General features: G+C 31.2%; 4 protein-coding genes across 9 annotated transcripts; 2 read left to right on the top strand and 2 right to left on the bottom strand.

Annotated features, from left to right (window-relative positions):
• The first annotated feature begins 2,102 nt into the window (after positions 1 to 2,102).
• Positions 2,103 to 5,518, top strand: LOC130954805 (protein RMD5 homolog). Of its 3 annotated transcripts, XR_009076424.1 has the most exons (3): positions 2,103 to 2,228; positions 4,011 to 5,251; positions 5,406 to 5,518. XR_009076424.1 is itself a non-coding variant. In XM_057881572.1 (2 exons), exon 2 carries the CDS (start codon positions 4,034 to 4,036, stop codon positions 5,189 to 5,191), a length of 1,158 nt encoding a protein of 385 aa, XP_057737555.1. In that variant the 5' UTR covers positions 2,103 to 2,228; positions 4,011 to 4,033; the 3' UTR covers positions 5,192 to 5,518. The 3 variants fall into 3 exon arrangements, 2 of the variants coding, with proteins under 2 accessions (XP_057737555.1, XP_057737556.1); XM_057881572.1 differs by having other exon boundaries at positions 4,011 to 5,518; XM_057881573.1 differs by lacking the exon at positions 2,103 to 2,228 and adding an exon at positions 2,257 to 2,371 and having other exon boundaries at positions 4,011 to 5,518.
• A 74-nt stretch (positions 5,519 to 5,592) lies between these two features.
• LOC130954809 (uncharacterized) lies at positions 5,593 to 6,725 on the bottom strand. The gene has a single exon (XM_057881580.1). It carries the CDS (start codon positions 6,650 to 6,652, stop codon positions 6,134 to 6,136), a length of 519 nt encoding a protein of 172 aa, XP_057737563.1. The 5' UTR covers positions 6,653 to 6,725; the 3' UTR covers positions 5,593 to 6,133.
• Positions 6,726 to 7,132: 407 nt separating this feature from the next.
• LOC130954807 (phosphoglycerate mutase-like protein 1) lies at positions 7,133 to 10,716 on the top strand. Of its 4 annotated transcripts, XM_057881574.1 has the most exons (10): positions 7,135 to 7,480; positions 8,034 to 8,107; positions 8,263 to 8,370; positions 8,516 to 8,595; positions 8,992 to 9,154; positions 9,493 to 9,571; positions 9,672 to 9,756; positions 10,174 to 10,293; positions 10,377 to 10,418; positions 10,505 to 10,716. In XM_057881574.1, exons 1-10 carry the CDS (start codon positions 7,306 to 7,308, stop codon positions 10,524 to 10,526), a joined length of 948 nt encoding a protein of 315 aa, XP_057737557.1. In that variant the 5' UTR covers positions 7,135 to 7,305; the 3' UTR covers positions 10,527 to 10,716. The 4 variants fall into 4 exon arrangements, with proteins under 4 accessions (XP_057737559.1, XP_057737558.1, XP_057737560.1 ...); XM_057881576.1 differs by lacking the exon at positions 10,174 to 10,293 and having other exon boundaries at positions 7,133 to 7,480; XM_057881575.1 differs by lacking the exon at positions 10,505 to 10,716 and having other exon boundaries at positions 7,133 to 7,480; positions 10,377 to 10,422.
• Positions 10,717 to 14,466: 3,750 nt separating this feature from the next.
• On the bottom strand, positions 14,467 to 22,697 carry LOC130954810 (fatty acid amide hydrolase). The gene is made up of 20 exons (XM_057881581.1): positions 22,296 to 22,697; positions 22,081 to 22,190; positions 21,723 to 21,783; positions 21,200 to 21,387; positions 20,974 to 21,103; positions 20,774 to 20,851; positions 20,556 to 20,703; positions 19,986 to 20,098; positions 19,819 to 19,894; positions 19,421 to 19,492; positions 19,234 to 19,279; positions 18,766 to 18,819; positions 18,484 to 18,567; positions 18,262 to 18,365; positions 17,972 to 18,064; positions 17,617 to 17,685; positions 17,172 to 17,236; positions 16,922 to 16,983; positions 16,711 to 16,806; positions 14,467 to 14,876 (listed from the first exon to the last, which is right to left on the bottom strand). The coding sequence occupies exons 1-20, from the start codon at positions 22,372 to 22,374 to the stop codon at positions 14,814 to 14,816; spliced, it is 1,791 nt and encodes a 596-aa protein (XP_057737564.1). The 5' UTR covers positions 22,375 to 22,697; the 3' UTR covers positions 14,467 to 14,813.
• Positions 22,698 to 27,239: the final 4,542 nt, after the last annotated feature.

The following is a 27,239-nucleotide window of genomic DNA, read 5'->3' on the forward strand; positions in this document are numbered from 1 at the left end:
ATTTCACCGAAAAAATAATTATTTTTTATGTTAATTATATACAAAATTTAATTTTAATATATTGTAGTTGTAAATTGTAACACGTGTATTTAATAATATAACATCATGTCAATAAAAATAATTATTTTTTACATTAGTTACATAAATGATCATTTAAAAAAACAAATAAGGTAATATTTTTTCTTACAATTCAGAACAGGTCCAGAAGTAAGTTGGTATTAGTGTGGGTCTGCTGTCAAAGTCTATGACTCATGCAATGGTTATTTGTGATTGTGTAAGCAGCTGTTTGGTTGGGAGGAACGAGAAAATGAGAAAATTGGCTTTGGGTTTAGCGTCAGCTTGTTCCAAAAAAGCATAAATTTTTTGCTTGGTTGTGTCTTAATGAGGCTCTTCCTACTGCAAGTTTTCGCTTTAGAAGAGGGATGTCGGATAGGTGTCCAAGATGTCTTTCTAACCAGGAATCGGTTTTACATTGTATTCGGGATTGTCCAAAAGCTCAGCTTGTCTGGCATAGGTTGGATATTTCTTGTCATCCTTTGGATTTAAAGAACTGGTTCTTGTATCATAGCAGAGAGCATCCGTTCAAGTTCTTTTCAAGACTTTTGTGGATATGAAGAATAAGGAATAATGACATCTTTAATCCTCATGAAACTCGAAAAAAATGATTTGTCTGGCATTAACTTCAGAAAAAGAGTTTAAGAATATTTTTGAATTACAACGTATGTCCATTTCCTCTACTCTAAATGATTTTTGGAATCTCCCATCCATTGGTACTTGTATGATTAATTGTGATGGTAGTTATTTTGGTTCGGATGATAGTATTAGTTTTGCTTGTGTTATTAGAGATTGTAATGAAAGTTGGCAAATGGAGTGTTTGGAAATGATTGAGAGTAATAATATTCTTCAAGGAGAATTGTTTGCTATTTGGAGAGGATATCTCTTAACTTGGGATGTAGGTCAACGAGATGTTATTTGTGAGACGGCTTGTATGGAAGCATTTAATTTTGTTACTCAATATGGTTTTGGGTTTATTGATTTATTGGTGCTCAAAATAAGAGATATCATGTATTGGAATTGGCGTATTGACTTTGGTTTGATTATGAGAGATGAAAACACGATGGCAGATACTATGGCAAAGATGACAATGAAGTTACAACTTTCGCATGTGGAGCTTCTTTTACCTTGTGAAAAATTTAAGAGTAGTCTTAAACGGGACTGTCCCTCTATTTGTTCCTTGTTTTGTTTGTTTTATTTTTGTTTGTTTAGTTTATTTCAGTAAAAAAAATTCAAAAAAACAAATATTATTATACAAATTAATATATCAAAATTAAATTCTTATATAAATAATAATTTAAACAAATAGATATAATTAAATAATTATATAAAATATTTTATATTATTAATATATTAAAATTAAATTATTATAAATTATTGTTTTTATACAGCTTTTCTCCTCTAAAAATGAAAATCCCTATGAACTAAGAAATTTAAGAAGATTAATTATCCTTTACTCTAGAATGTTTACCGTAATCACTAATCACTAATCACTAATCAGAAATCGACACGGGTAATAAAGTGATTAAGAGAAGCGAAATCGCAAATCTTTGTGGATAAGAGATGGAATTTTAGATCCGAAGGGTATATATGAGAAAATTTCTGAAAAGAGGGACAATTTAAGGCACTGTTTAGATTAATGGAAATCATAAGGAAAAAAAATATAAAAAAAATAACTAGAAAATTTTATTTTCTATTGATCGGATGAAAATAAAAATTGAAAGAAAAAAGAAAATAGTGGCGTGAGACTCATCTTTAAATTTTTCTTCCAAACATGCGATGAAAACAGATGACAATTATAAAATAAAAATTAAATTATTAATTTATTTATGGTGTTAACATTAAAATAAAAAAATAAAGATCAGTAATATAATTTTATTTTATTATAATTTTTTTCTTATTTTTTTTTACTTATTTTTTTATTTAAATAACATGAAAAAATCAACTTTTTTTTTTTTATTTTTTATCCTAGTTTCTATCTTCCATCCAAACAAAGTGTAAAAGAGGGAGCCCGGATATTTTCTTGATATTTGCACGTGTGGTCCATTTTCCACATAGCAGAAGGCTAGAAGCATTCGCTCGCAGCCTCGCACACACGCTTCCGTTCCTCGCTCTGTCTTTCTCGGTCTTCTCTTACACATCACAGACACCCATTCGCTCGTTCTCACTCTCAGGTAATCCCCCAATTTCCCATTTCTTCTCATAAACCCTTTCTTTCTCTTATTTATTTGCCATTTCACTTTTTCCCCTTTACTTTATGTTGAGTTGTTAACTATTCAATGGCTTTTCGGTAAAATCGATGGAAAATAACTGAAAAGTATATATTATATGATCTGTGATTTGTTTTCTATTTCCTTCTTCTTTGATGTGTTGTTCGTTTTGAATTCATAGTTCCAATTAAGTGAATTTTCTAATTATATATTTTCTGGTTGGTTATAAGCATTTGTTAGCAATCAGGGATTGTGTTAGAGAGAGAACCAATTATTTCCCGTTTGTGGATTGCTACTCCTGATGTTATTATTCTATTAGATTTTTGTTGTGGATTTGTATCTTCTATATGAAAAAGCCTAACTGTGTCTGTGTTTTCTATTTTAAACATTGTAATCTGCATTTATCACATACACATTGATAGCCTAACTGTGTGGTTGATTCTCTATTGATATATTCGAGTATTAAGTTTTCTTAGATATGGTAGATTGAACTATATATTTCATAATGGATTCTTTAAATTCAGTTATTGTAAACGTTTGTATCTATGTCACTATTTTGATTCTGTCTTTATTTTAATGATTGATATAATCTGTGTCTTTAGGTTATTTAGTAATTTCTTGATTTGAAAATTACGTTAGATGCCATTATTTGTCGTATTTATATTGGAATTCTAATGTGAGATATTAGGTTGTTAGTTACTATAGTAACGCTTGGCAGCTAGGAGTTAGAACCCATATCATGAACCTGCCGAAACTGCCTTATGGGTTATGGCAAGTCCCCTTAGAAGCTACCCTAATGGGGCATGGGACGGGAATGGAGGATAAGAAAAGTTATGAAGAGAATTTTCACTCTTCACCATGATTGAACTTTGCTTCTGTTCTCAAATGTCTCTGGCTCTTACCATGATAGATATTTGCGGCCACTCTATACTATATCCACTCCCAAGAATGGGGACAATTACGACACTAATCACTTTGTTAATTGAAGATGTGATATATGAATCGTTGAGGTTCCTCTTTCATTTCCACTTTTGTCACTCCTTTATGATGAAGGAGAACATTTTATGATTTCAGGATAGCTTTGCATAATCAATAATGAAAATTCATCGATTTTACAAACTACAAAGGGAAGATTGTTTGCTGAGATGAAGAGCATGTATTATAATAATAGTGGGAAAAAAAGACTTCTGCACTATGTTCTATGCGATGTTTCTCATGTTAAGCATGCAATACTTAGTTGATTAGACTTTAGAGTCATCTTTACTTAAGTATTTGAATCCAAACAGAGGATCTTCTAGATTGACTTAAGCTAGAGCTGTAGTTTGAATTGCCTTTCTAAGTTTTGGATTGTCTTATATAATGTTTGAGATTCTTATATTGTAATGTGAGGCTTAGCTGTGTTGAAACTGTACGCTAATGGAGTTGAGCCTTGCATGAAATTTCGACAAAAGCAGGGCTTTCAAAAATTTTTTATTTATGACTTATTTTTATTTTGCTTTCTTGGTATTATTAATGCTTTTACAAGTTTGAAATGATAGTCTTTCCAAATTTAGCTAGACTGGATATTAGTTGCATTTTCTTTAAGACTTATGAAGGTAGTGGACTTAACGATTTGTATAGTGTTTAACTGTTTGTTGGTGTGGTGCTCATTGTGCTCCAATACATATTCATTTTTTTTCTTGTGCAAGAAAAAACAATCTGTTGAGTCTTTCCAAACAGTAGTAACTCTTTGCAACTTTTTTGTAGGATTGTGTGATCTAAACAGAGAGATGGAACTGAGTAGCATCAAAGATGCATTTGACCGTGTAGCTAAGAAGCAAAAGTTATCCTCTTCCAAGTCTCAAGAAGTAGTTGACCAGGTGGGGCGTGAAATTGAGCAGGCATTGGCAACAATCCAGGCACCAAATGGCCCCTCAACCCCTGTTGATCAAAAGTCCGTTCTTACAGATCTGAAGTCAAAGCTTAATGCTATTGTGGCACTTAAACAGTTAGAAGGACCACAGAAGGAACTGAATCTAAGTCTTTCCAAGTACCAAAAACTCCTTGAAAAATATTTCAACCCCGACATATCAAAGGCTTACAGAAACGTTGACTTTGATAATCATATTGTAAATCAGATCATTGCAAGTCACTTTTACCGTCAAGGTTTATTTGATCTTGGAGATAGCATTATAAATGAGGCTGGAGAGCTGGATTTAACTGCTCTAAGGTTGAAGTTCATGGAAATGCATCAGATTCTTGAAGCTATGAGGGTTAGAAATCTTCAGCCTGCTCTAACATGGGGCTCTGCCAACCGGGATGAACTTGTCAAGATTGGTTCCAATCTTGAGTTCAAGATTCACACATTGCAGTTTGTAGAGGTCGTGCAAAATGGAACCCGAGCTGATGCCTTAAAATATGCACGAACTTATCTTGCTCCTTTTGCTCACCTCAACAAGGATGACTTCCAAAAGCTTATGGGTTGCCTCTTGTATGCAGGAAGGCTTGAGAGCTCCCCTTATTCTGATTTGATGTCACCAGCTCATTGGGAGATGATAACCGAAGAGCTTGGACGGAAGTTCTGCACTCTCTTGGGGCAGTCCTACCAGAGTCCACTGAGTGTGGCAGTTGCAGCTGGAGTTGAGGGGTTGCCTACACTCTTAAAGCTGGCTAATGTAATGGCGGCAAAGAAGCAAGAGTGGCAGGCAATGAAACAGTTGCCAGTGCCTGTAGAATTGGGTAAGGAATTTCAATTCCATTCGATTTTTGTATGCCCTGTGAGTAGGGATCAAGGGAGTGAAGAGAATCCTCCCATGCTGCTGCCATGTCTACATGTTCTCTGCAAGCAGTCAATTTTGAAGTTATCCAAAAACAGCACTCGAACATTCAAGTGTCCATATTGTCCCGCAGAAGCAACAGTTGCAAACTGCAGACAGCTGCATTTCTGATTGGTGGTGTTAATGAATTTCTCTCTTACACATGTTTCATGGATGCAGTACAGCTTTCTGGTTTGCACTTTGTACATAAATATTCTTACTAAATTATATCTTTTCTGTTTGGCAATATTTCTTGACTGGATAAAAATATTAAAAATAACTATGCTTCTCAATTGGATTGGCCTGTTACAATTTTCGACACTCACAGGTATGAACAATTGTACAGGTATATCTGTGATCTCACCTACGATATGATGGCTTATAATTGTGTGCAACTCATAGATCATAGTTTGTAGTACTGTTCCACATATAGTAGATTATTGGATTTCTGGTGTCTCAGATGTTAACTCTTGACAGCAACAATTACTGGACTGTCTTCTGGTCAAGCGTGTCTGTTAGCATGCAAGAAAACAGAGCATGAACTTTGCTTCTCAAAAAAGACTAGATCGATATGATGTTTATTTTAGTACTTTTGAGGAGTAATGAAATAGTCGAGTTGCAAATTAAGTGGTGATACTTGTATAATTAATTACACATCATTTCAGTTTGCACTATCTAATTTGTAGGTCTCTTGTAGTAGTCTGTTCCATTCCATCATAACAATCTCCTTGATTTATAACCGAGCACCAAACAGTAATAATAGTTTTCATTTTCATCTCAGATCGAGTGTTTTATGTCATCTTTTCAATTTAGTTAAGCATCTTCGGTTATCCATGCTGCTGAGTACATATTAATGAGATTCAGTTGTGCCAAGCGAAAAAAAACATCAACTGAAAAATATAAGAAAGAAAAAAGAGGTCACAACTCACAACTCATGGATTTCTTTTGGATCAAATTAAATTTTCTTCTTTTCCTGAGCTAATTTTGTAAAAAAAGAAACAAAAATTCTAACCAACAAGAACATCTTAACTCCCAACTAGTTCTGGAAAACTCATGTTCTCTCTGAGAAACCAATCATCCTCTTGATTCCACGAAATGAACCAGAGAATCAGAAGCTGAATCTGTAGATGGGTTCCCAGCCCCAGTCCCAGTCCCATTCCCTTGTTTAAGATACTCCTCGACCATGTCTTTAGTGGACCTTGCGGACAATGGGTGAAAGAGTGCACCCCACTCGGCGACAAAGCCTTGAACCAATGCCCATTTTTGGCTATCTTCCATTTTGGTCCATTGGAGTTTGGCGTTGTCTTCGTTGAGACCCATGTACTCGCAGAGGTGGCGGAAGAGGAGGTGGCGGCTCTTGTTTATGGCTTGCTCAGTCTGCTTCACCCGGCTTCTGATGCCGGTAATCCTGATGCCTAGCTCTGTGGCCAGTGTGGCGTCGCTAATGCCCTTGTTGCTGCTGTTGTTATTGTTATTCTTGGTGCATGAGATTCGCGTGTTGAGCCTTGCAGAGAAGAGGTGGGTGGTGATGGGGGTGGAGGAGGAGGAGGAGAAGAGCCTTGGTGTGGGAATAGCATGAATCCGCAGAGCCATTTGATTTCAGGTAATTTGGATTTTGGAATAACCTAAGAATTCTGTGTGCGGAGATAGAATGAATGTGCGCATCTTATTTGTGAAAAGAGTTCGATTCTGTTTTTATTATTAGAATTTTAAACCTTATCTCGTATATTTTAAAATCCATCGCATATGAATGGATTTTGGAAGTTAATTAGAAATTAATTAAGAATTCGACAAAATATAGAATAGAATGCATGGGAAAATAAAACTTTAATTAAGAGAAGCAAATTTCTAGCTTTCACAAAATTTTTCGTAGGATTGCTTCTGAATAAATTTATTCTTTTTTTAAAAAAAAGAAAAACTAATAATCCTTTTGTTTAATTGTGGTTTCTTTTTTTTTTCAAATATATATCAGTATATCACAATTAACAATAATTCAGATATGATTTATTTATTTATTTTTGTAGTTGAGTTGTTATCATTAACAAAACGGGGTCTAGTCTAACACTCGAAGCTATTACTCACTTACTCATGGTTGATGGTAGGTAACACATTCATTCTCTAACAACCATTACGTAAAAGGAGGGGTGAAATGAAATTCAAATCAAATTCAAATTGCTATCTGAGAGACTGAAACCATAACACTGCAATCAAGAAGATCCTCTCAGTCCCAAATAAAAAAATAAAAAATGCTCACGTTCACATTAATAGTTGCAGCTACGAGCAGCATAAGCACTTTTTCTCTGATTGGATCATCGTCGCCGTCTTCTTCGCTAAGCTTTCCCTCCATTTCCCGCGCATTTCGCTCTCGCTCTCGCTCTCGTTCTCGTTCTCGTTCTCGTCCTTCTCCTCTCTGCTTCTCAGGTACGATACTTCCTCACTTCTCACTTCCCTGACCGGAACCTCTTCAATTTCATTATCATCTACCTATCTATCTTTCTAGGCCTTCAATTTCGGCTTTCTTATTTTCTCTTCATCCTCAAGTTTCATCCGTGCGATGCGATCTCTCGCTTCTTCTTTTTCTTTTGTTTCACTCTCTCCCTGTGCGTTTCTGTTTCTTCCATTGGCGATGCTGAATTTGATTATTCGAACGTTACTTCGCGAGGCTCGTTTAGGTTATGTCTCGGTTGAAATGTCCTTAAACGTGCTTTTGCTGTGAATTAATAAATTAACTTCTCTCTGGAATTTTGTGATCTGGATCTGAATTTGTCTGCGATCTGATTTATTTTATCTATTTCACTTTGCGATTTGTTGTAAGAATAGAAGATCCACTGTATCAACCTTAACAATGTAGTGATACTTATAACATCGTGTTGATCTAGTAATAACTCTTGTTCATAATTCACTATTAGTTCGGAACTTCGGATTACTTAATTGTTCAGTTGATGACAATTTTTTTTTCTGCTGCTGGTTCTAGGTTTGTCAGAGAATACGGATTCTGGTGTTGCTCCGTGTTTGTTTCCATTGCATCGTTGTAAAACAATTCACCTGGTTGGTTTTGAACTTATTTTTAAGTCAACGCGCTAAATTTTTTGTTGACTTAAAGCTGATGTGTATTTTGTTAGAAGCACATTCAGGATTTTAGTTGCGCTTGATCCTTTGCATTCAAATCAAGGCATTGCCAACTGATAAAAACATTCATCCAGGTGAGGCATGCACAGGGGATCCACAATGTCGAAGGAGACAAGAATTACGATGCATACTTGAATCCTGCATATTTTGATGCACAACTTACGCCATTAGGCTGGCAACAGGTAAAGTGCAATTACCCTACTCATTTTGCAGCATATTGTGTGAATTTTGTTCCATAGGTAAAAGCTTGCATTAGTCCTATAGTTGAGAGATAGAAAAGATGTAGTTTAGTTTTGTGAGTGTATCATAATCTTTTGCAGCTGGCAGGTTGATAATTTGCGAAAGCATGTTCGTGCTTCTGGGCTTATAAAGAGGATTGACCTAGTCACTGTATCTCCTTTATTGAGGTATAGGCATCTGTGTGAATTATTAGACTTAAGTTTAGCATTAACATCAAAATTATACATTTGATTTTAAAGTACACAAATGACAAATCTAGTAGCATAGCATTCTTTTTGCATATAACGTGCTTCTTTTTATGACAAAATAGAATAATGTAAGTTGATCCACAGAGCCAATGTCACCAAGTGGGAATAGATTTTCTTGTTGTTGGTGTTTCATTTGTTTGATTGTCTTATGATATTTTTGCGAAGTCATCCATTGGACCTCAAACTATCCCTATTTTTTAGAAATAAATGAACAGGATAACTACTTGCTGATTGTTCTATATGATTATTAGCACCCGTACGTTGGTATGATATATATAGGACTAGCTGATTGTATGCTACAACATATGGTTATAGGACTCTACAAACAGCTGTTGGCGTATTTGGTGGTGAGGACTACATAGATGGAATAGATGCACTTCCCCTAATGATAGCTAATGCAGGAAACAGCAGTCATAATGCAATTTCAAGTATTAATTGCCCCCCAATTGTTGCTGTTGAACTTTGTCGTGAACATTTGGTATGCTAGTTTATAATCTAAACATTAACTTTGTCACGCGGGGTCTTCTCTCTCTCTCTCTCTCTCTCTCTCTCTTTTATATATATATATATATATATTGCCACTACAAATTGAAAATCAATGAAGCTCGTATAGTAAAGCTGTCCTTTCCAATCTATTAATGATATATATGCATCCCAAACTAAATTTACTTTGTGATTTCATATAAAGAATAAACAAAGAGGGAACAAGCATAAGTCATACAGCCAAAGAAGCCTCTATTTCAAAAGCTGTAAACCCTTTTCGTCTTTCATCCTTCATTCCTACAGACGTTTGTCTCAATGTGTTTTCTTATGCAGGGAGTTCATCCCTGTGACAAAAGAAGAAGCATTAGTGAGTATCAACATCTGTTTCCTGCAATTGATTTTTCACTGGCAAGTACCTAGAATTCATGACTTTGATTTAAGAACCCTTGTCGTTTCATACAAAATGGCACACTTACTTATGTGAAGTGTCCTTTTATTTTGTTTTCAGATAGATAGCAATGAGGATATTTGGTGGAAGGCTAATGCTAGAGAGACAAAGGAAGAACTAACTGATAGAGGGCTTAAGTTCCTGGACTGGTATATTTCTGTTCACAAAAACCTTTGTTGCTAATTGTTTACAATTATATAAGGAATAATGCATTGTAGATATGCTGAGGGGTAACACTCCATTCATTTTGTAAAAAGTTAATTTAATTTCACTTATCTTCTTTATTACAAAAGGCCATACATAGTAGAATTTATCTTCTTTAGAATAAATGGATTTTGTGATTATTGGCACCCATATGTTGGTTATTCTAGATAGATATCTAGTGATGATCGGTAGTTCAAGATCTATGTAATTCTTTGTACAGAACAAAATAATCGTTGTTTTGTTGTAACTTCCCATTACTTTCATGTAACCTTGCAGGTTACCGGATAACATCAAACGTGAAAAGATTGATTTTTCATTTTTTTTTTAATTATTTATGTTTATTATTCTTCACTCCATCACAGGTTGTGGACACGAAAAGAAAAAGAGATAGCAATCGTGACGCATAGAGCATTTTTGTTTCATACTCTAAATGCATTTGGAAATGATTGCCATCCCTCGGTTAAGATAGAAATATCCAAGCCGTAAGATCAGATAACTGCTAATTGACTGATTGACTCAGCAGTTTTTATTCCAGCTGATTGACTGATTTCACGTTTCCTTGCAGCTTTGCTAACTGCGAATTTCGCTCCATGGTAATTGTTGATAGGTAAATCATGTATACAACTTAAACGACTTGAGGGCCCCCCCTTCATCTCGACCATGATTTTTTATCTTTATCCTCTGCTCTAACAGGAACGGATGCATCAACCGTTAATTGTCCAGGAAACATACCTTCTGGGATGGACCTACTTTGTGATTTTTGTGGATGAGAACGGTGACTCTTGAGAAATCCAATGTGCTTTGTTCAAGGGTTTCACAAAAACACTGGTTAAAGATTTTTGAAGGGAAAATTTGTAAAGTTTTCAATATATTTAGTACTATATATATAACTTCTCCTTTAGAAACTTTCCGGTACTGATTTAAAATCTTGAAAAGAAAAATTAAAATATATCTTTTTACAAATTTCACATTGTATGCTGTTTGAGTGTTTGATTTGAAGCTTCTACAATTACTGGATTGTCCGAAGAAATATTGTGTAACTAGAATACCTGTCAAGCAAAGCTGTGGCAAATCAGATATTCGGAGTGCGGTAAGTCGGTAACATTGTTGGACCTTTCTTACAATCGATAGTGACACATCTATCTATTTATAATTTATTAAAAGAGAATCAAAAGGTGGTGTTATTTTTTGGTGACATCAAAAGGTGGTTTGAAAATTTTTAAATGAGTGAAATCTTGGTCCAGTACCTAACAATTTTCATAAGTGATGATCCGCAAACAAAATTAAAATGCCACTTGACCTCATCCATTCGTTCCGTTAGACATTCTAATCCTTCGCTAGACTTTCCGTCAAATAATAACGGTAAAATCAAAACTGTATCATTAGCTGTATATGTTTTACTGTATAATTTGGTTAGGGCATATAGCCGTTTTGATGACTCAGGCTATGTGTCCTAATCAAGTTGTGCAATGACACTAATACAAATAACAACTAAGATCCTACCCTTATAATTTGACGAAGAGTTTACAGCGAGACTAGGATATCTAACGGAATGAATAGATGAGGGTTGAGATAGTATTTCGATTTTATTAGGATGCAGTCACTTATAAAAATTATTAGGGATTGAGATAAGATTTTACTCTTTCTAAATACTTCAATTTTTTTTCTATTTTGTCATATATTTTTTCCTAAGATGATATAGCTTAACTTTATTCTTTGTATTATAACTTGAGATTTTTCTTCCTTGTTCCTTCTTAGTCTCGTGATTTTTATTTTCTTTAGCTTATTATATGTTTTTAATATTAATATTATTATATTTAATAAATATAAATTGAGCTATAAAAGTTATTTTATGATCACATTTTACTGCCTTTTACTATTTATTTTTTATCTATTTATCTATCTATCAATTTATATAATATATTAAAAGAGGAAACAAGATAATTCTAAAATCATCTTTGGACATTCGACATTTTTCTATTTTGCCATGTAAATCTTTGTATTATGTCATAAAATTCTTGGTATTTTTATTTTCTCATAATCTTCCATCTACTATCTTTATATTATATTCTTGTTACACTTTCATATTCTCTAAACATTTATTTCTTTTTAAATTATTCTAACTATTTAATCTTAATGTTATTTCTCTTTAATAGGTTGACTTGAGTTATAAAATTTAATTCATTCTCTCATATCATTTCTCATTTTTATTTAAGAAATCGGTGTTTAACTTTATTTTTTTATATTTTTACTCCTATTTTTATATAAATTACTCTATGCTTTCAATGTTAAATTTTTTTAATAGGTATAAATTCAGTAATAAAACATAATTCATCTTCTCTTTTATACTCACTTTTATATTTTCTATATAAATTAACATTTACTTTACACTTTTTTTTATTTCTCTTAAAAAATTTCATGCCTAATGTTCTTTCTCCTCTATTTTTACTTCTAGACAAGTATTTGAAGAATCTAATTGATTATCATAGTTCTTTTTTTTATGTTTGCTAAGCATATATATTTGGTGATGAACTCCTTAAAACCTTGTATAATATTCTTACAATTTTTTAATTTTTCTATCTTTGACCTAGTTGTATTTATTAGTTACACTTATATATCATTTTTTTCCCTTTTAACAATTTAATTTTTTAAAATATTAAGTGTAATAATATTATTTAAAATATGATGTCATGATTTATGAAAAATAAAAATAAAAAATTGAATGTTATTTAATTTTCAGCTATTGAAACATAATATTTATGAGTTAATATCCAAAATCGTCCCTGAAAGATACCCGATCTCCATTTTGGTCCTCGAAAGATAAAGTTAATCGAAATCGTCCCCAAAAGATACACGACTTGGTCACGTTAGTCATTCCGTCAGTTTGTTGATGACGTGTCAGTTAAGTGCCACGTGGCAAATGATGACGTGGTGGGTTAACGCCATGTGTTACGACACGATTGGTTGACATGTCTCTGCGTGTCAGATCAGTGACACGTGGCAAGCCACGTGTCAGATCAGTGACACGTGGCATGCCACGTGTCACTTGACATGTAAAAAAGTTATTTATAATCAAAATAGTCTTTGAAAATTCAGACGTAAGTCATTTTCATCCCTAAAATTTTAAAAATTAATCAAATTAGTCCTTATATAATTTTTTGATAATATTAAATTTGAAATATTTTTTGATACTACTAATTTTAATAGAAATGTAATTGACAAACAAAAAATTAGTAATTGTATATTTTATTTTTAAAAAAAATTTCAATAAAATTATCTCTCTCCTTTAATTCTTCTCAAAAGCTCTCTTATTCTTTTCTATTCTAAAACATTTTTCTTACATTATTATATTTTGCTAGAATATATATATATATATATATATATATATATATATTTGAAATGTATGTATTTGTTAACCTAAACAAAGTTATATGCTCAAAATCAAAATTTATGTATATTAACCTAAACAAAGTTAATCAAAATTTATGCTAAACGAATTGCTTCTTAAGCGTACTACATGCAAAGATCATAATAAATTTTTGTGTGTTTCATATGTTGAGATAGATGATATAATTTTTCTTTTAATATCACTACCATTATATCCTATATGTAAGTAATACCGTAATGGAAAAAAAGAGATGTAGTAGACAAAAAATAGTGGTATAACTTTGTTTAGGTTAACATACATAAATTTGATTTTGAGCATATAACTTTGTTTAGGTTAACAAATACATACATTTCAATTTTAAGTATATATATATATATATATATATATATATAATATATATATATATATATTCCAGCAAAATATATAATGTAAGAAAAATGTTTTAGAATAGAAAAGAATAAGAAAGATTTTGAGAAGAATTAAAGGAGAGAGATAATTTTATTGAAAAATTTTTTAAGAATAAAATATACAATTACTAATTTTTTGTTTGTCAATTACATTTCTATTAAAATTAGTAGTATCCAAAAATATTTCAAATTTAATATTATCAAAAAAATAAAAAAAAATTATATAAGGACTAATTTGATTAATTTTTAAAATTTTAGAGATGAAAATGACTTACGTCTGAACTTTCAAAGACTATTTTGATTATAAATAACTTTTTTACATATCAAGTGACACGCAGCGACACGTCAACCAATCGTGTCGTGACACGTGGCGTTAACCCACCACGTCATCATATGCCACGTGGCACTTAACTGACACGTCATCAACAAACTGACGGAAGGACTAACGTGACCAAGTCGTGTATCTTTCTGGGACGATTTTGATTAACTTTGTTTTTCGAGAACCAAAATGGAGGTCGAGGTATCTTTCAAGGACGATTTTGGATATTAACTCTAATATTTATATTTGTATTTTATTTAATAATTTCATCTTTGCACTATATTATTTAGATATAAGTATGACTTAAAGGTGACTACTTAAAGAAAATAAAAATAAAAATGATTATATAAAGTCAAATAAATAAATTTTAATTTAATAAATTTTTATTTTATAATTATTAAATTTAATTTATATATTTTATGAAATATATATATCCATCTTATTCCTGGACGGGCCGAATCCTGGTTCGTGATTATTTGAAGTTATATATAGTACTGTTTTACATTACTTTACCATATAGTGGTAGCTTGGACAGTATCGATTATCACGTAAGATATCTTCTCAGCAGATAGCACAAATTTTCACTCCCTAAAATGAATTTTGTACATTGTTACAAACTTACAATATTATTTTAGACGCTAAAGAAGCTCCCTTGTGCTGTTATGCATCTTGATGAGGTGCACAATATGCCGGCATCCATGATATTCTTTATTTCCGAAACTATGTTTTGCCGCCTTTAAATTATTATAATTTTTGCTTCCAGCAGTTATTTCCTACAAACAATTGAAACTTGAAACAAATACTGAAATACATCCTTGAGAAAATCAGATGCCCATTGCCCCCAAGGATCAAATACACGGGGAACGCTTCAGCACAAATATTGTTGCTTCAGTTTGTCCTCAGAATGTCATGATATTGCAGTGGCCTTTTCTTTGACTCACCACAGAGTCTCTGTATAAAGTATAAACAAAATATAGAACGTTTACCGAAAACATTATACACGGATAAACAATTCATGTGACAAAAAAAAAAAACTTTGGTTTAGGGTTTTTTACCCAAAAAATAAAATAACGTAAAATAAATATGCATACTAGATTGTCTTGAAAAAGTTTTGCTTGTATATTTGACTTCTTTTAGTATTATGTAAATTGTTACAGGTCTTTGGGTTTTATAGTTTGTATGTAAAACGTATACATGTAACGATTTATGAATGAATTGAAATGCTCATTTAACACAGATCATTGCATGATATTGGGTTTCATAGTTTGTTCATAAAATCCACTGTATAGAGATTTTTATACAAATCTAATAATATGTTTATGATTTCTTCAAGAATTGTTGCAGGCTATTGAGTTTATGAACAATCCATGAAACATGAAACTCTGCAATGATTTATGTGACCTTTCTAATTCGTTTATGATTTGTTGCAGATATGTGGTTTTATATACAAATTGTAAAACCAAAACACTCTAACGATTTATATTATAGCGTAAACTATCAAAACCACCACCGAGTTTTGAATACGCTGACAAATATGTCCTCTGCTTTTGATAACAACAAAAATATTATAAATGCGACAAAAACAATTAAAAAGAATATTATTTTTTTATGAGTGGCAAATAAATTTTGTATTTGTTCTAATTTGTAGAAATATTTAGATAATTATTTAGAAATTACATATAAAAAATCGGATAAAAATTTGATCTCTGTATTTTTTTCATTTTTTAAGAGTATTTTTAGTCATTGACAAAAAAAATCACTTAATACAAAATTACCAAATTTTAAAAATAAAAATGTCTTATTTTTATAATCATACTTGTAAGAAACTGCACGAATATCAAATCTCTAAAGATTTTTTTGAAAATATATATTTAATATTGGGTATTTTTGTCGCATTTTAAAATATTTTGAGAACATTTTTATCGTTAATAAAATTGAGGGATATTTTTTGCCAGAATTTTAAAAAATTAGAGGTAATTTTGATAGTTTACCCTACACAATATTAAGAAAAAGGACAAATATGTAAGTAAGACACTCAGAACAATGCATTGTAGGTGGACTGGCTCGCATAACTTATAAAAATGGCGGGTTGGGTATGGAAATTCGAAGTTAGAACCAGCTAAAAAGGGCCGTTTAATCCACGGGATTTGACAGGAAGACGACACACCTTTTGTCAATTGACACTTATTTTTGGCTTTTTATTGGGGAAAAAAAAAGTAAAACAAGAATTTAGTGAAATAGTTTTTTGGTATATTACCAATTTATTATATAATAGTGAAATATTTTTCAAAATATTTTGTCAATTTTTTTAAAAAATAGTGGCTTTACCGCTTTAATCTTTTGAAAATTGCTTTTAAATGATAATAATGATACCAATCTTTTGGCCCGCTAGTCTGCAAAAAAGGAGCAAACTAGCACATCTGACCCATATTTTTAATTGTAAGACAAAAATAAAGAAAACGCATTGATTATCTATTTTGTTTTTCAAATTTGTTTCTAAAAAATCACGTATACATTAATTTGGTCCTAAAAAAATCAGATATCTGAAATCAATTCTTCGTTCAATTAGATTATGACTTACTAAAAACAATTATTTGGGTTATATAGTTATATGTTAGTATCTAACTAACTGAAAGACCAATCTGTTTCGAAGAAGGATTTTTTTAGGATCATTTGACGCATGTCTCAGCTTTTATCGACCATTTCGATTATTAATCTATGTGCATATTTATTTTATTTTAATTTAGTTGGAAGCCCCTTGGTTTATGAATGAAAATATATGTACCTCCACTGCAGATGCTATACGCAGAATTGTAGCTTCCGCCCACGGTCGGCCTATCACCTGCAAACCTATTGGAAGTCCTGATTTATCGTAACCAACCTGTACATGGAACATTGTTGGTTAAAGGAATCAACGGTAATAGAGAGTACGTATATTAGTCTCTTAGCAATGGTTAACTCTAAAAAACACTCAATGTACTGTTCATTTTACTCACCGGGACACTAATAGCAGGGAGTCCCAGAAGATTCCCCGCTATAATGAATCGCATAAGGTAAGCTGAGAAACAAATTTCAAGTTAACATATATAGCAACAGGGAAGATATTAAATATGCGTGGTGCGTTGTGGTGATCATGCCACTTTATTTAAGATTCTCATGATGACAAACATTACAGTATAATGAAGCAATATTAAAGCAATTTGTATATAGTCTTTGAAGTTGCAACTTAAAGAGCAAGTCAATCACCTGTTGTCTGCATATCTGTCTCACCACTTTGCAGAGCACTAGGAGGGATCTTGGGTGCTGTCATGCTGTGTTATCCAGAGTGTGAGAAATAATTCTATTCATATCAAATTATTCCAAAAGAAAGCATATGCGCTTTAGATGAACTAGCAGCTTAATACGCACGTTTGGCTTGTTAAGCCATTTTTATTTTTTTTAATTTATATATAGAAAAATAAATATTAATTTTATAAATACTTTTAGTTTTTTTATTTATATAGGATTTACACGAGAATACCAATAGAAACTATCTTTTCTTTTTCCTTGAAAACAAAACTACATAATTAGTTTTTTTCTCTTTTTGGAGTGTAAAAGACAAATGCACCAAAACTTTTCCAATCCCTTTTATATATAGTCAATTCATATATAGTAAATTTAACTGCTGTTAACATAGGTGTTTATTACATACCCAGTTGTTGGTGTCACTATGATATCCACCTTCTTGAAAATTTCCATGTGATAATGCATAATCCTTCGTCTGAGAATTGAGAATTGAGATATGTAAGATAAAATTAGAATAAACTGTAATGAGCCTCAGTCTTCTTTTTTCTTTTTCTTTTTCTTTCCTTTTTTTTTTTTGGCTGTTTAAGAGTATAGGAGTAATTATTTCTAATTGTTGTACCATTTGATATCCAAAGGGGTCTGATCTGTAAGATGTTAAAAAATTAAAATGAACGACATTAAACGCTTTCTTTTTTTTTTTTTTGGGTCGTTAAAAGGGACTAGACAAAAGTCGAGAAATGTTATAAACTACTTCATCTCACCTAATACGTTGGGCTGCAATATAATCTGCTGCTGTAAACGACCGAAAAAGTACCATACTAGTCCGTGTATCATATGTTGATTTTACCCCTTTCCTGTTAAGGGAAAAAAATTATGGAAAATCATCGTGAAGTTCTCTTACAATTTACTAGACAATGATAGCCGCTAATGGTAAATATACTTTCAAGTTCGGATAAGAAGAATAAATTTCTTAGTTCTGCAAATATCACCTTGACACCTTGTGTCAGTTAGACTACAAATGAAACTACCTGCGTTAAGTGTCCAAACATACCCGTCTTCACAATCAGCATTTATTGAAGACAAGCATTCCGAGCCAATGGAAACAACATGGGCAGTTCGCATCTCATGAAGCTCTGGTATAACAATCTCTATTATCTGCAAATATAAAAGAATTGCATACTTCATAGAATTGCTTGCACTGGTCATGAAGTCGTCTTCATAAAAAGTCGTTGCAAAACAAATCCTGAAGTACACAGAAATATCATGAACTTACTTCACAACCATGCGCCTTTGTCAACAGATTCAGAGCATCCTCACATTTGTCGGATACTTCAGTCGAATGAACATCATTAAACCACTTCACAAGAATAAATAAATATAATAATAGTTAGAAAAAGCAATATCATATTAGACTGCACATAAAATCTGTGAAAGGGATAGAGTGAATGAACATCATTAAACCACTTCACAAGAATAAATAAATATAATAATATTTAGAAAAAGCAATATCATATTAGACTGCACATAAAATCTGCGAAAGGGATAGAGTGATTACCGCTGTATACTTCCCTATTCTTAATGATCCCAAAATATGATTTGGCAGTGGTCTAACTTTTTTACATACTTGTAAATCAGCTATATACTTGTATATGAGTTATTATTATACCCGTGTTTTCTTCCTATATCCCAATTTTATTTTGTAAGTAAACCCGTCAAACGGTCCTAAGAACTTTGCATTGAACAAGTTAGTTTTTAAAAGAAGACGATAAATTAATCGCTACTATGTGAAAAATGACAAATTGATCCTTAATTTATTTTAGTTTTTAAAAAATCGTTTGATAGATAGATTAAGTTTTTGTTATATAGTTCTGTAAATTATAGAAAGAAAACTACTTTTCAAGTGATAAGTTATAAGTGGAGAGAGAAGGATAAAACTGTCCAAAAAATATGAGCAATTAGCAGTTAAAGTCTCTCAGTATTGATTTCGAAGAATATCAATAAAAAGATTAAAGATTACCGGTCTCAAGCTGATTCTATTTTCTGGTGATGCACCCAACATTGCCGCATACCTGAGTTATTAGAAAAAGAAAGACCCGTTATATGTACTCATGAAGCAATCTACGAGCAACCCAAAGTAAGCACTAGAGAGCACTAATGAAAGCTATAGTAAAAATGGAAACCAAAGAGATTCTAAAATATGGATTGTATACACTAGCATGATATCCTCTACTGATGAAGCAATCGGTCCAATAATTTCTACCGTTCCACTATCACATAATGACCTGCAGATAAAAAAAATGTAGGCATGATGAGGTGGTCCAAAATTTAACTAGTCAGGGACTGTCATTAGTTTTTGTTCTAATGCAACTAAATATACTATTAATATATAACTTCAAATTTTAGTCAATTGAATATCACAAATGCTGGTGCCTAACAAATAATATTATCAGAGACCGGGTAGACTTCAAAATATTCAGATGTTGCCCCTTGGAATTTGCTAAGTAAAGATAAAATGATGCTGTCTTTATGTGCAAAGTGCAACAAGAAAATGCATTCCACGATTTTTTTTTTGGGTCATAACATGGTAAAAATTACAAGAAGAAATTACCCCTGCATGCTTGTTCGCCCATAATTTGATTTCAGTCCCACCACACCACAAAGGGAAGAAGGAATACGAACAGAACCTGCCTTTCTCCAGAATATGCAAAAAGTTAAGAATCAGTACATAGAAAATTTGAGGCAAAAACAGTTAGTATGACAATATTTTTGCACAACCTCCACCATCAGTTCCCAGTGCAGCAGAACATATTCCAGATGCCACAATTGCAGCTGGACCAGAAGAAGATCCACCAGTATACCTATCAGGTGCATGAGGATTTCTTGTAGTTCTGCAACTCAAGAATACTGGATTGAGTTATCAATGATGGGTACATTGCAATAAAAATATAAGAAATTTTAAAGCAAACCAAATCATTGTTACGCGTATATTATATAAAACTCAGCAGTTAACAGTGCCAGCAATTCTCCTGTAAATTTCCTGAAGGTCTCTGGCCCTAAGTCTATTCCACCTTTCAAATCGTTTATAAACTTGCAACTGAACGTAAAACAGGGTGAACTAACACATTGGAAACAACAATACAATCACAATTGCTAATAACTTTACTTGATTACTTTATCTCCTAATTTGAAAGGTATGCAATGTGTAAATGCTGAATGTGTATCAAGTAAGGCAAGCATATATTGCTTTTCTTCTCTGGTCATTCCAAGCTCAATCTTTATGTTGATGGTGACATCAACTTTAAAATCAACGAAAAAAAGAGTTTTAAAAGATAAAAAAGGGATTACCCGTAGTTAGGATTATTTCCAGTTGTACCCATTCCAAACTCATGCATATTTGCCTTCCCAACAAAAATGACACCACAGCTACGCAGCCTTGAAACACAGACAGCATCCTCCTTTACAGTACGTACCTCATGCATCCACGTACTTGCACCTTTTTATCGCCAAACTATATTTCAGAACTTTATTCAATTACTCATACAAAGAGAGTCAATAATACTTACCCTTAGATGGATGGGGATACAAGTCTATATCATCTTTGATCGCGATGAAAATTCCATCTAATATTGATAACGGATTTCCTATACAATCAAAAGGTCTGAGGTGTTATTGTCCATATCAGTTCCCACCACATCTCAACATAGTCATGTATGAGATATTTGCAGTATAAGATCTATATAAGCATTTGAAACATACAGGTTACCTGCTTCGAACCTCTGAGTAGATGCTGCTGCCTGCTTCCGGACTTCTGCAGCATCAAACGATATCAAAAGTGGCGCTGGTGGCTTAATTCTGCAATTCTCCTCTATAACTGAGATGATGCGCTCAGCAACCTATTTATTCAAAGTTAAACCGTCTCCCTTAAATATATTTTAGAATAGAGGCAATTTCATACTCATGGGTTCCAATCAACTGAATGCTCTACTTACCATAGACGGGGTTACTTTTCCAGATCGATAGGCATGAGCATAGTCTCGTATCTTCCAGTACCGAAAGGGTAAGGATGAATCTTCCCAGGATTTAGAAGGATCATACTGTGGCAGACACTTCAAGGCAGACTCTACTCGGCTTGCAGGGCTCCCATCTTCATCAAGGACTACAACACCAGGTTCCGTTTCTGCGTGTGTTATAACAGAACAACAGAACATACATCTTCAAATTCAATGTAACTAACTCAATTGATTGTGTTACAGTTACTAGTTCCTATTATCACTCTCCAAAATAATTTTATGTTTTCAACCCTATTGTAATTATGTAAAAGAATCACAAGCAATCAGACTTCAAATTTAGGTAAATCCAACTAATAAGAACACCTCAAATGCAAACATACAAATATTTGAGTACTGTATAATGCTATAAAGACAACAGAAAAGCCAGTGCGCCTCTTCAATCAGCAAAATTAGTGCGTATATTATTGACAAGAAGTGATTGAAAACATGGAGATGAAATGACCTCGAGGTGGATATTCAGGTTTAAACATCGGTCCTTCTGGTATTACAGTATGCCGCAGTAACTGTTACATAACAATCAAACAATTGACGTAACATTATAATCAGTTCCACTTGCCACAGTCATGCACACTCGACTCAAGTATTGTTCATAATTCACAAAACTACGGAGGTTCTAAATTGCAATCAGCAAGCACTGCATCGACACAATTGCGGTCGTTTTTTTTTTCTTGCAATGCAACCGCAACCACAGTTTAAATCCAGAGTCATCATGACAAGTTACAAAATGAAGAAACGCTAAGCAACGATTTCAGCAACCAAAAAAGTGAAAAATGAAGCAGAAAACACACGCATACAGAGACCTGATCAATTTTGTTGTCCTTCTTCAAATGAGTCATGATAGCAGGACCTATCAATGGAAGTTCAAGTATCCTCACAAAGAATCGAAACACGAATCCAGTCAAATGCGGAGCTGCAAACACAAAATCGAAACAGAATCAAATAGTAAATCACACTATAAACTCGAGAATCAAACGCAATTAAGAAGGATTTAAATGAACCAAAGAGTAGTGGAGACCTTTGACAACTTCATGTTCATATTTGACGGAGGACAAATCCACGTCCTTCGCCGGCAACATTTCAAGCTTCTTCACCATCTCCACAAGCTCAAAATCAAAACGCGAAAGAATTGACGAGCGGTGAAAATGCTCGAACTCGAGGAGAAGCAAAAGCGGAAACTAAACGAGGTTCGAAAGAGAAATTGCGAAGGAGAGAGAATTTGGCAGTAGCGTTTGGAGGTAAACGGCGAGAAGCATTGGGTGACAAGTGAAAGTAAATAATAACGGAATCATTTAAGACTCAACAAGTAGTGCTGCGATGCGATACGGTGCGTTTTGGCTTTGACATTTTCGTCCACGAACCACTTCTTCTCATTCAGTTGCTTCGTTGCGCTACTCTCTTGACTCCGTCTATGTCTACTCCCTTCGGATTTGGAGATAAGATAGATGAATTGGCACAGTTTAGCTAAACAATTTAATTAAACTAATTTTTTAAAAAAATAGTTTAAATAATAAATAATTATATTAAAAATAATTTATAAATAAATAAATTATTTTATATTTAAAATTTTAATTTTAAAAATATTTATTTTATAAAAATATGATAAAAAATAATAACATTATAAAAAAAGTAATTTTTTATTTTTTATAAATTTTTAAATAATTTTTTAAAAAATTATAATTTAATTTTAAAAATTATATTAAATATTAATATTATTAATTTTTATAAGTCAAAAATTTAAAAAAATTATTTTTAAAATTTTTTAAACGAATCCTTAAAAATAATACTAGTATTATTTTAGATTCTAACTTTAAAAAAAAATGATTCAAAATATCTCCTTACCAAGTGTCATAAGGACACTATGGTGATAAATGCACACATCGGGAAGCATTAATTTGATTTGTACATTTTGAAAGCTGCTTCAAGCTGGTGGAAGTTCTCAACTAACTCAGTGTCTCCAACCTCCAATCATTATAACCTCTTTCTCTTCGTCTCTGTCAGCTGCATCCTTTAATAGTATCTTATCAATTATCATCCTCATTTTCCTGCAACTGCAAATTACACAAGAAGAATGACAACTTTTAACCAGTCAATTTTAAATAATTATAATTAATAATAATTAATTTTATATTTTTTTAAAAAATAAAATTTAAGTTATTACTAATTAATAACAATTAAAAAAATTTGGATTACTAATTAATGCTAAGTTAGCTAGTAGTTAGTTATTGAGTGTTGGAAATTTAAAGGAGTTCATTACACAAACCCACCTGTCTTTCTAGTAACTAAGATTGTGTTTGATTTTTAGAAAAAGATAATATAAAATATTAAAAATAAAATATAAATAATAAAAATATAAAAAATAGTATTTTATATTTTATTTGGTTATAATCTATAATAATTATAAAAGTTTAATTTATTTTATTTTTTTATACAAAAAAATTAGAAAAAATATAATTATAAAAAATTAATAAAAATAATAAAAAATAAATTAAGTCTTTTGTTAGTGTTGTTATGTTGTTTATGTAAAATATACTAATTTTAGTTTCTCTGAATATAATATTTTTATCTTTGTTTCATTTATCAAACATAATTTTATACTCTATTCTTATTTCAGTGTTCCATGCATATAAACAAACAAAATCTAAGAGGTGGAATAAAACTCTTTATTAATTTTTATTTTATCATTTTATAATTTTTATCATTTTAGAATATCTTTTTTTCAAAAGAAATTATGCATTTTTTTTAACTAACATTTGTCCTAGAAATATACATATTAAGATTATTATTATTTATAGAAGTTCTTAAACTTTTCACTTTGATAAATACATAACAATATAGTAGAAACTTAATTTTGTTATTTTTTATAATTTTTTAATTTATAACTTTAAGATGTATTCTTAGCCTTTTTTTTTCTAAAGAATCTTGCTAACTAAAATGTTTATTTTTATATTAAAAATCTTGTTTATTTAGCCAAAGGTGGTTAGAAATATTTTGTCCAACGTGTGACTAATTTTAATAAAATAGAAGCAAAATAGAATAATTAATACTAATTATACTAGTCGTATATACATATTCAGATACTGATAAAATATTAAAAACTTGGTGTGTTGATCATGACAAAAATATCACTAACCTTAAATTTTTATTAATTTTTTATGCTGTAAATATTTTAAAAATTTATAATTTCTTTGAACAAAATCATTCTAGTATTCTACATATGATATCTTAACAAGTGTCTTGTTAATTAACCATTTTTTATTTATAAAACCATATATTTATTTTCTTGATTTTTTTTTTTAAGCAAAGGAAGCTCAGTAGAGTGGAACAAACGAATCAAACAAGTACTATATACAAATTCATAAATTCCCTGTCATTTCCGGCATTGCCATCAACAATCAAAAGGATCACTGCCAGTTCATTCTTCGTATCTCAAAAATGTCCTCCTTCGTATGATCTCAACACCTGCTTCCTTATTATTGAAAATCCTAGCATTACGTTCCAATCAGATGTTCCAAATCACTACAAAAAACCTAGTCAATCACTTCTTCTGCTCTTGTTTTCGCTTGTGCATGCCAGTTCAACTCTCAAATAGTTCTTTGATGGTTCCAGGAATAGCCCAATCTTCACCAAAAGACCTCAACCAACTGCACCACACCTGCCATGTTAGTTCACATAGAAGAAATAAATGTTGAAAAGATTTTATCACTGGGAATAATAACGCCTAATCTACTCAACTTCTCTTTGATATTAACTCTACTAACAAGTACAAATCATCCAAAAAACTCAATTCTCGGAATTACCACTCTTCTCCAAAAAGCTATATTGATTTTCTTGATATTAAGGTTATTAGATTTTGTCCATCTTCCTAAAAGATAATAATATTATTTATAAATCTAAATTAATATCTTATTACAAAAACATAATTATTAATCATTCATTTAACTGTGGTCTCTTAATTACAAACCAATGTTTTAATCCAGTTGCTCAATTTGCAAATTTTCATTACAATTAACTCGAGAGCTAAATTATAAAGCATAAAAAATAGAAAATAAATCATCTTATTTAAAAATCCATCGATCTACATAATAGTTTATTTTATAACAATATAATTTGTCATAGAATAGTGAAACATTTCAATTTTCCTCCTAAATGTAGTTGATGTGTCTCTCCTCAACTTAAATTTGTTATATACACACCTTGACAAATAAGACTCTAAACAGTTGTATTCACATGCGCAACAATGCATAATTTGACTTTGAACCTATTTGTGGATGAAGAATTCAAGGTAGTTGGCAAAGACATTTTGTTGTTGTGCCCCACCTATATCTATAATGAAAGAGAGTAGTGCCTAAAACTCTTAAAATTAAAAATGAAATAGGATGCCATGGTACTACTGTCTGTAACGGGGCGAATATTAATTTTTAAATAGAAATACAAATTAAAGGACAATGCAATAATGCATACATAGATATATAAAAGAATACTTTACTAAAATAATATTCCAAAATTTATATTGCTGATTAAAAAATCTCTAAAAAATGCTAACTATAAATAAGTCACTACAACATTTAAAAATATGATAAAAAAAATATTAAGTATATATTTTAAAAAGATTTTAGAGATTAAATTTTAATACAAATTTTTGTATTTATTATTAGAAAAAGTAAAAAATTTTCATTCTTAAAATTTAATAATTTTATGTGAAGTGTCTTTTTTTTTAAAATTATTGTGGATGACTATTTTTTTTAAATAAAAAAATTAGAGAATAAATTTTATTCAAAATTATTTTGTACACCTTATAAATATTTATTCAAATATTATCACAAAAATTCGAATCAAATAAATAAGTCATTCGTAAAATATAAAAACTTTTTTGTTCCTTACAAAAATATAATATTTATGAATTATTTTTAATGTATTTTAAATTATTCAATAATTATTTTGTTATTAACTTCTTTAATATTTATGAATTATTTTTAATGTATTTTAAATCATTCAATAATTATTTTGTTATTAACTTCTTTCGGGACCTTTTTACCGGCGGTTTAATTTTTTGGATATCAAATTAGTAGTTAATTTGTATAAAAACAATATATGCACAAATAATATAGTATCACTAATTTATCAATTTAGCTTTTCAAAAAGTACAAAATAATCAAAAAACAAATCCAACAAATTATAGCTCAAATGGCATAATCTTCACATACTCATCTAAAAGTTGCGAATTTAAATTTCTCTATTATTGATAAAAAAAATTTGAGAAAAAACACAAATTTTGTGCTTCCTCTTTTTAGCGGAGCTAATTTAGAATAATTATTATTACTTATTCCTTTTTATTTATCTATAATGTTTGTTGGGGTTGTATTATATTAATATCATCGTTATGTGGAACATGAGTGAAATCATGAACTAGAGACCAGTGAGGACTGAGGAATTCTGATCTCATATTTTGACTTCTAGCTGGGAAGGAATTTTTGGGGCATGATTTTTTCTTGCTTTAATTTTTACTATTTGATGCATTGTATTATCTATATATACCATACTTTTTAAATTCTAAGTAATCATATAATTACAGTAATATTAGGAAGACGATAAAAAATCAGTTAAAGCAGCCTAAATTTACCTTAAGTGATATTGGCTACAATGCCATTTTTCTTTTTCACTCCTATGTACCTATTTGTTTGTCAAATAATATATAATAATAATATATCAATGTCAGTCTGATCTTATATCTTAATTACTATATTCCAAAATGGTTGGACAACTTTAAACAATAAAAATAGGATTTCTCATATATTTTTTGTAAGAATATGAGGCATCTTTTACCTCTATGTGGCCTTCAAATTTCAGAAGCTATAGGCTACACTCGTTATAGAGAGGGTTCCATTCCATATAACTGAGAATCGAATTATAGTCAAATTAACACATCACTGTCTTATCCCTTCCTACTCTTTCAATCAAT

This window comes from Arachis stenosperma, chromosome 10 (genome assembly GCF_014773155.1).
Source record: "Arachis stenosperma cultivar V10309 chromosome 10, arast.V10309.gnm1.PFL2, whole genome shotgun sequence".
NCBI lineage: Eukaryota > Viridiplantae > Streptophyta > Magnoliopsida > Fabales > Fabaceae > Arachis > Arachis stenosperma.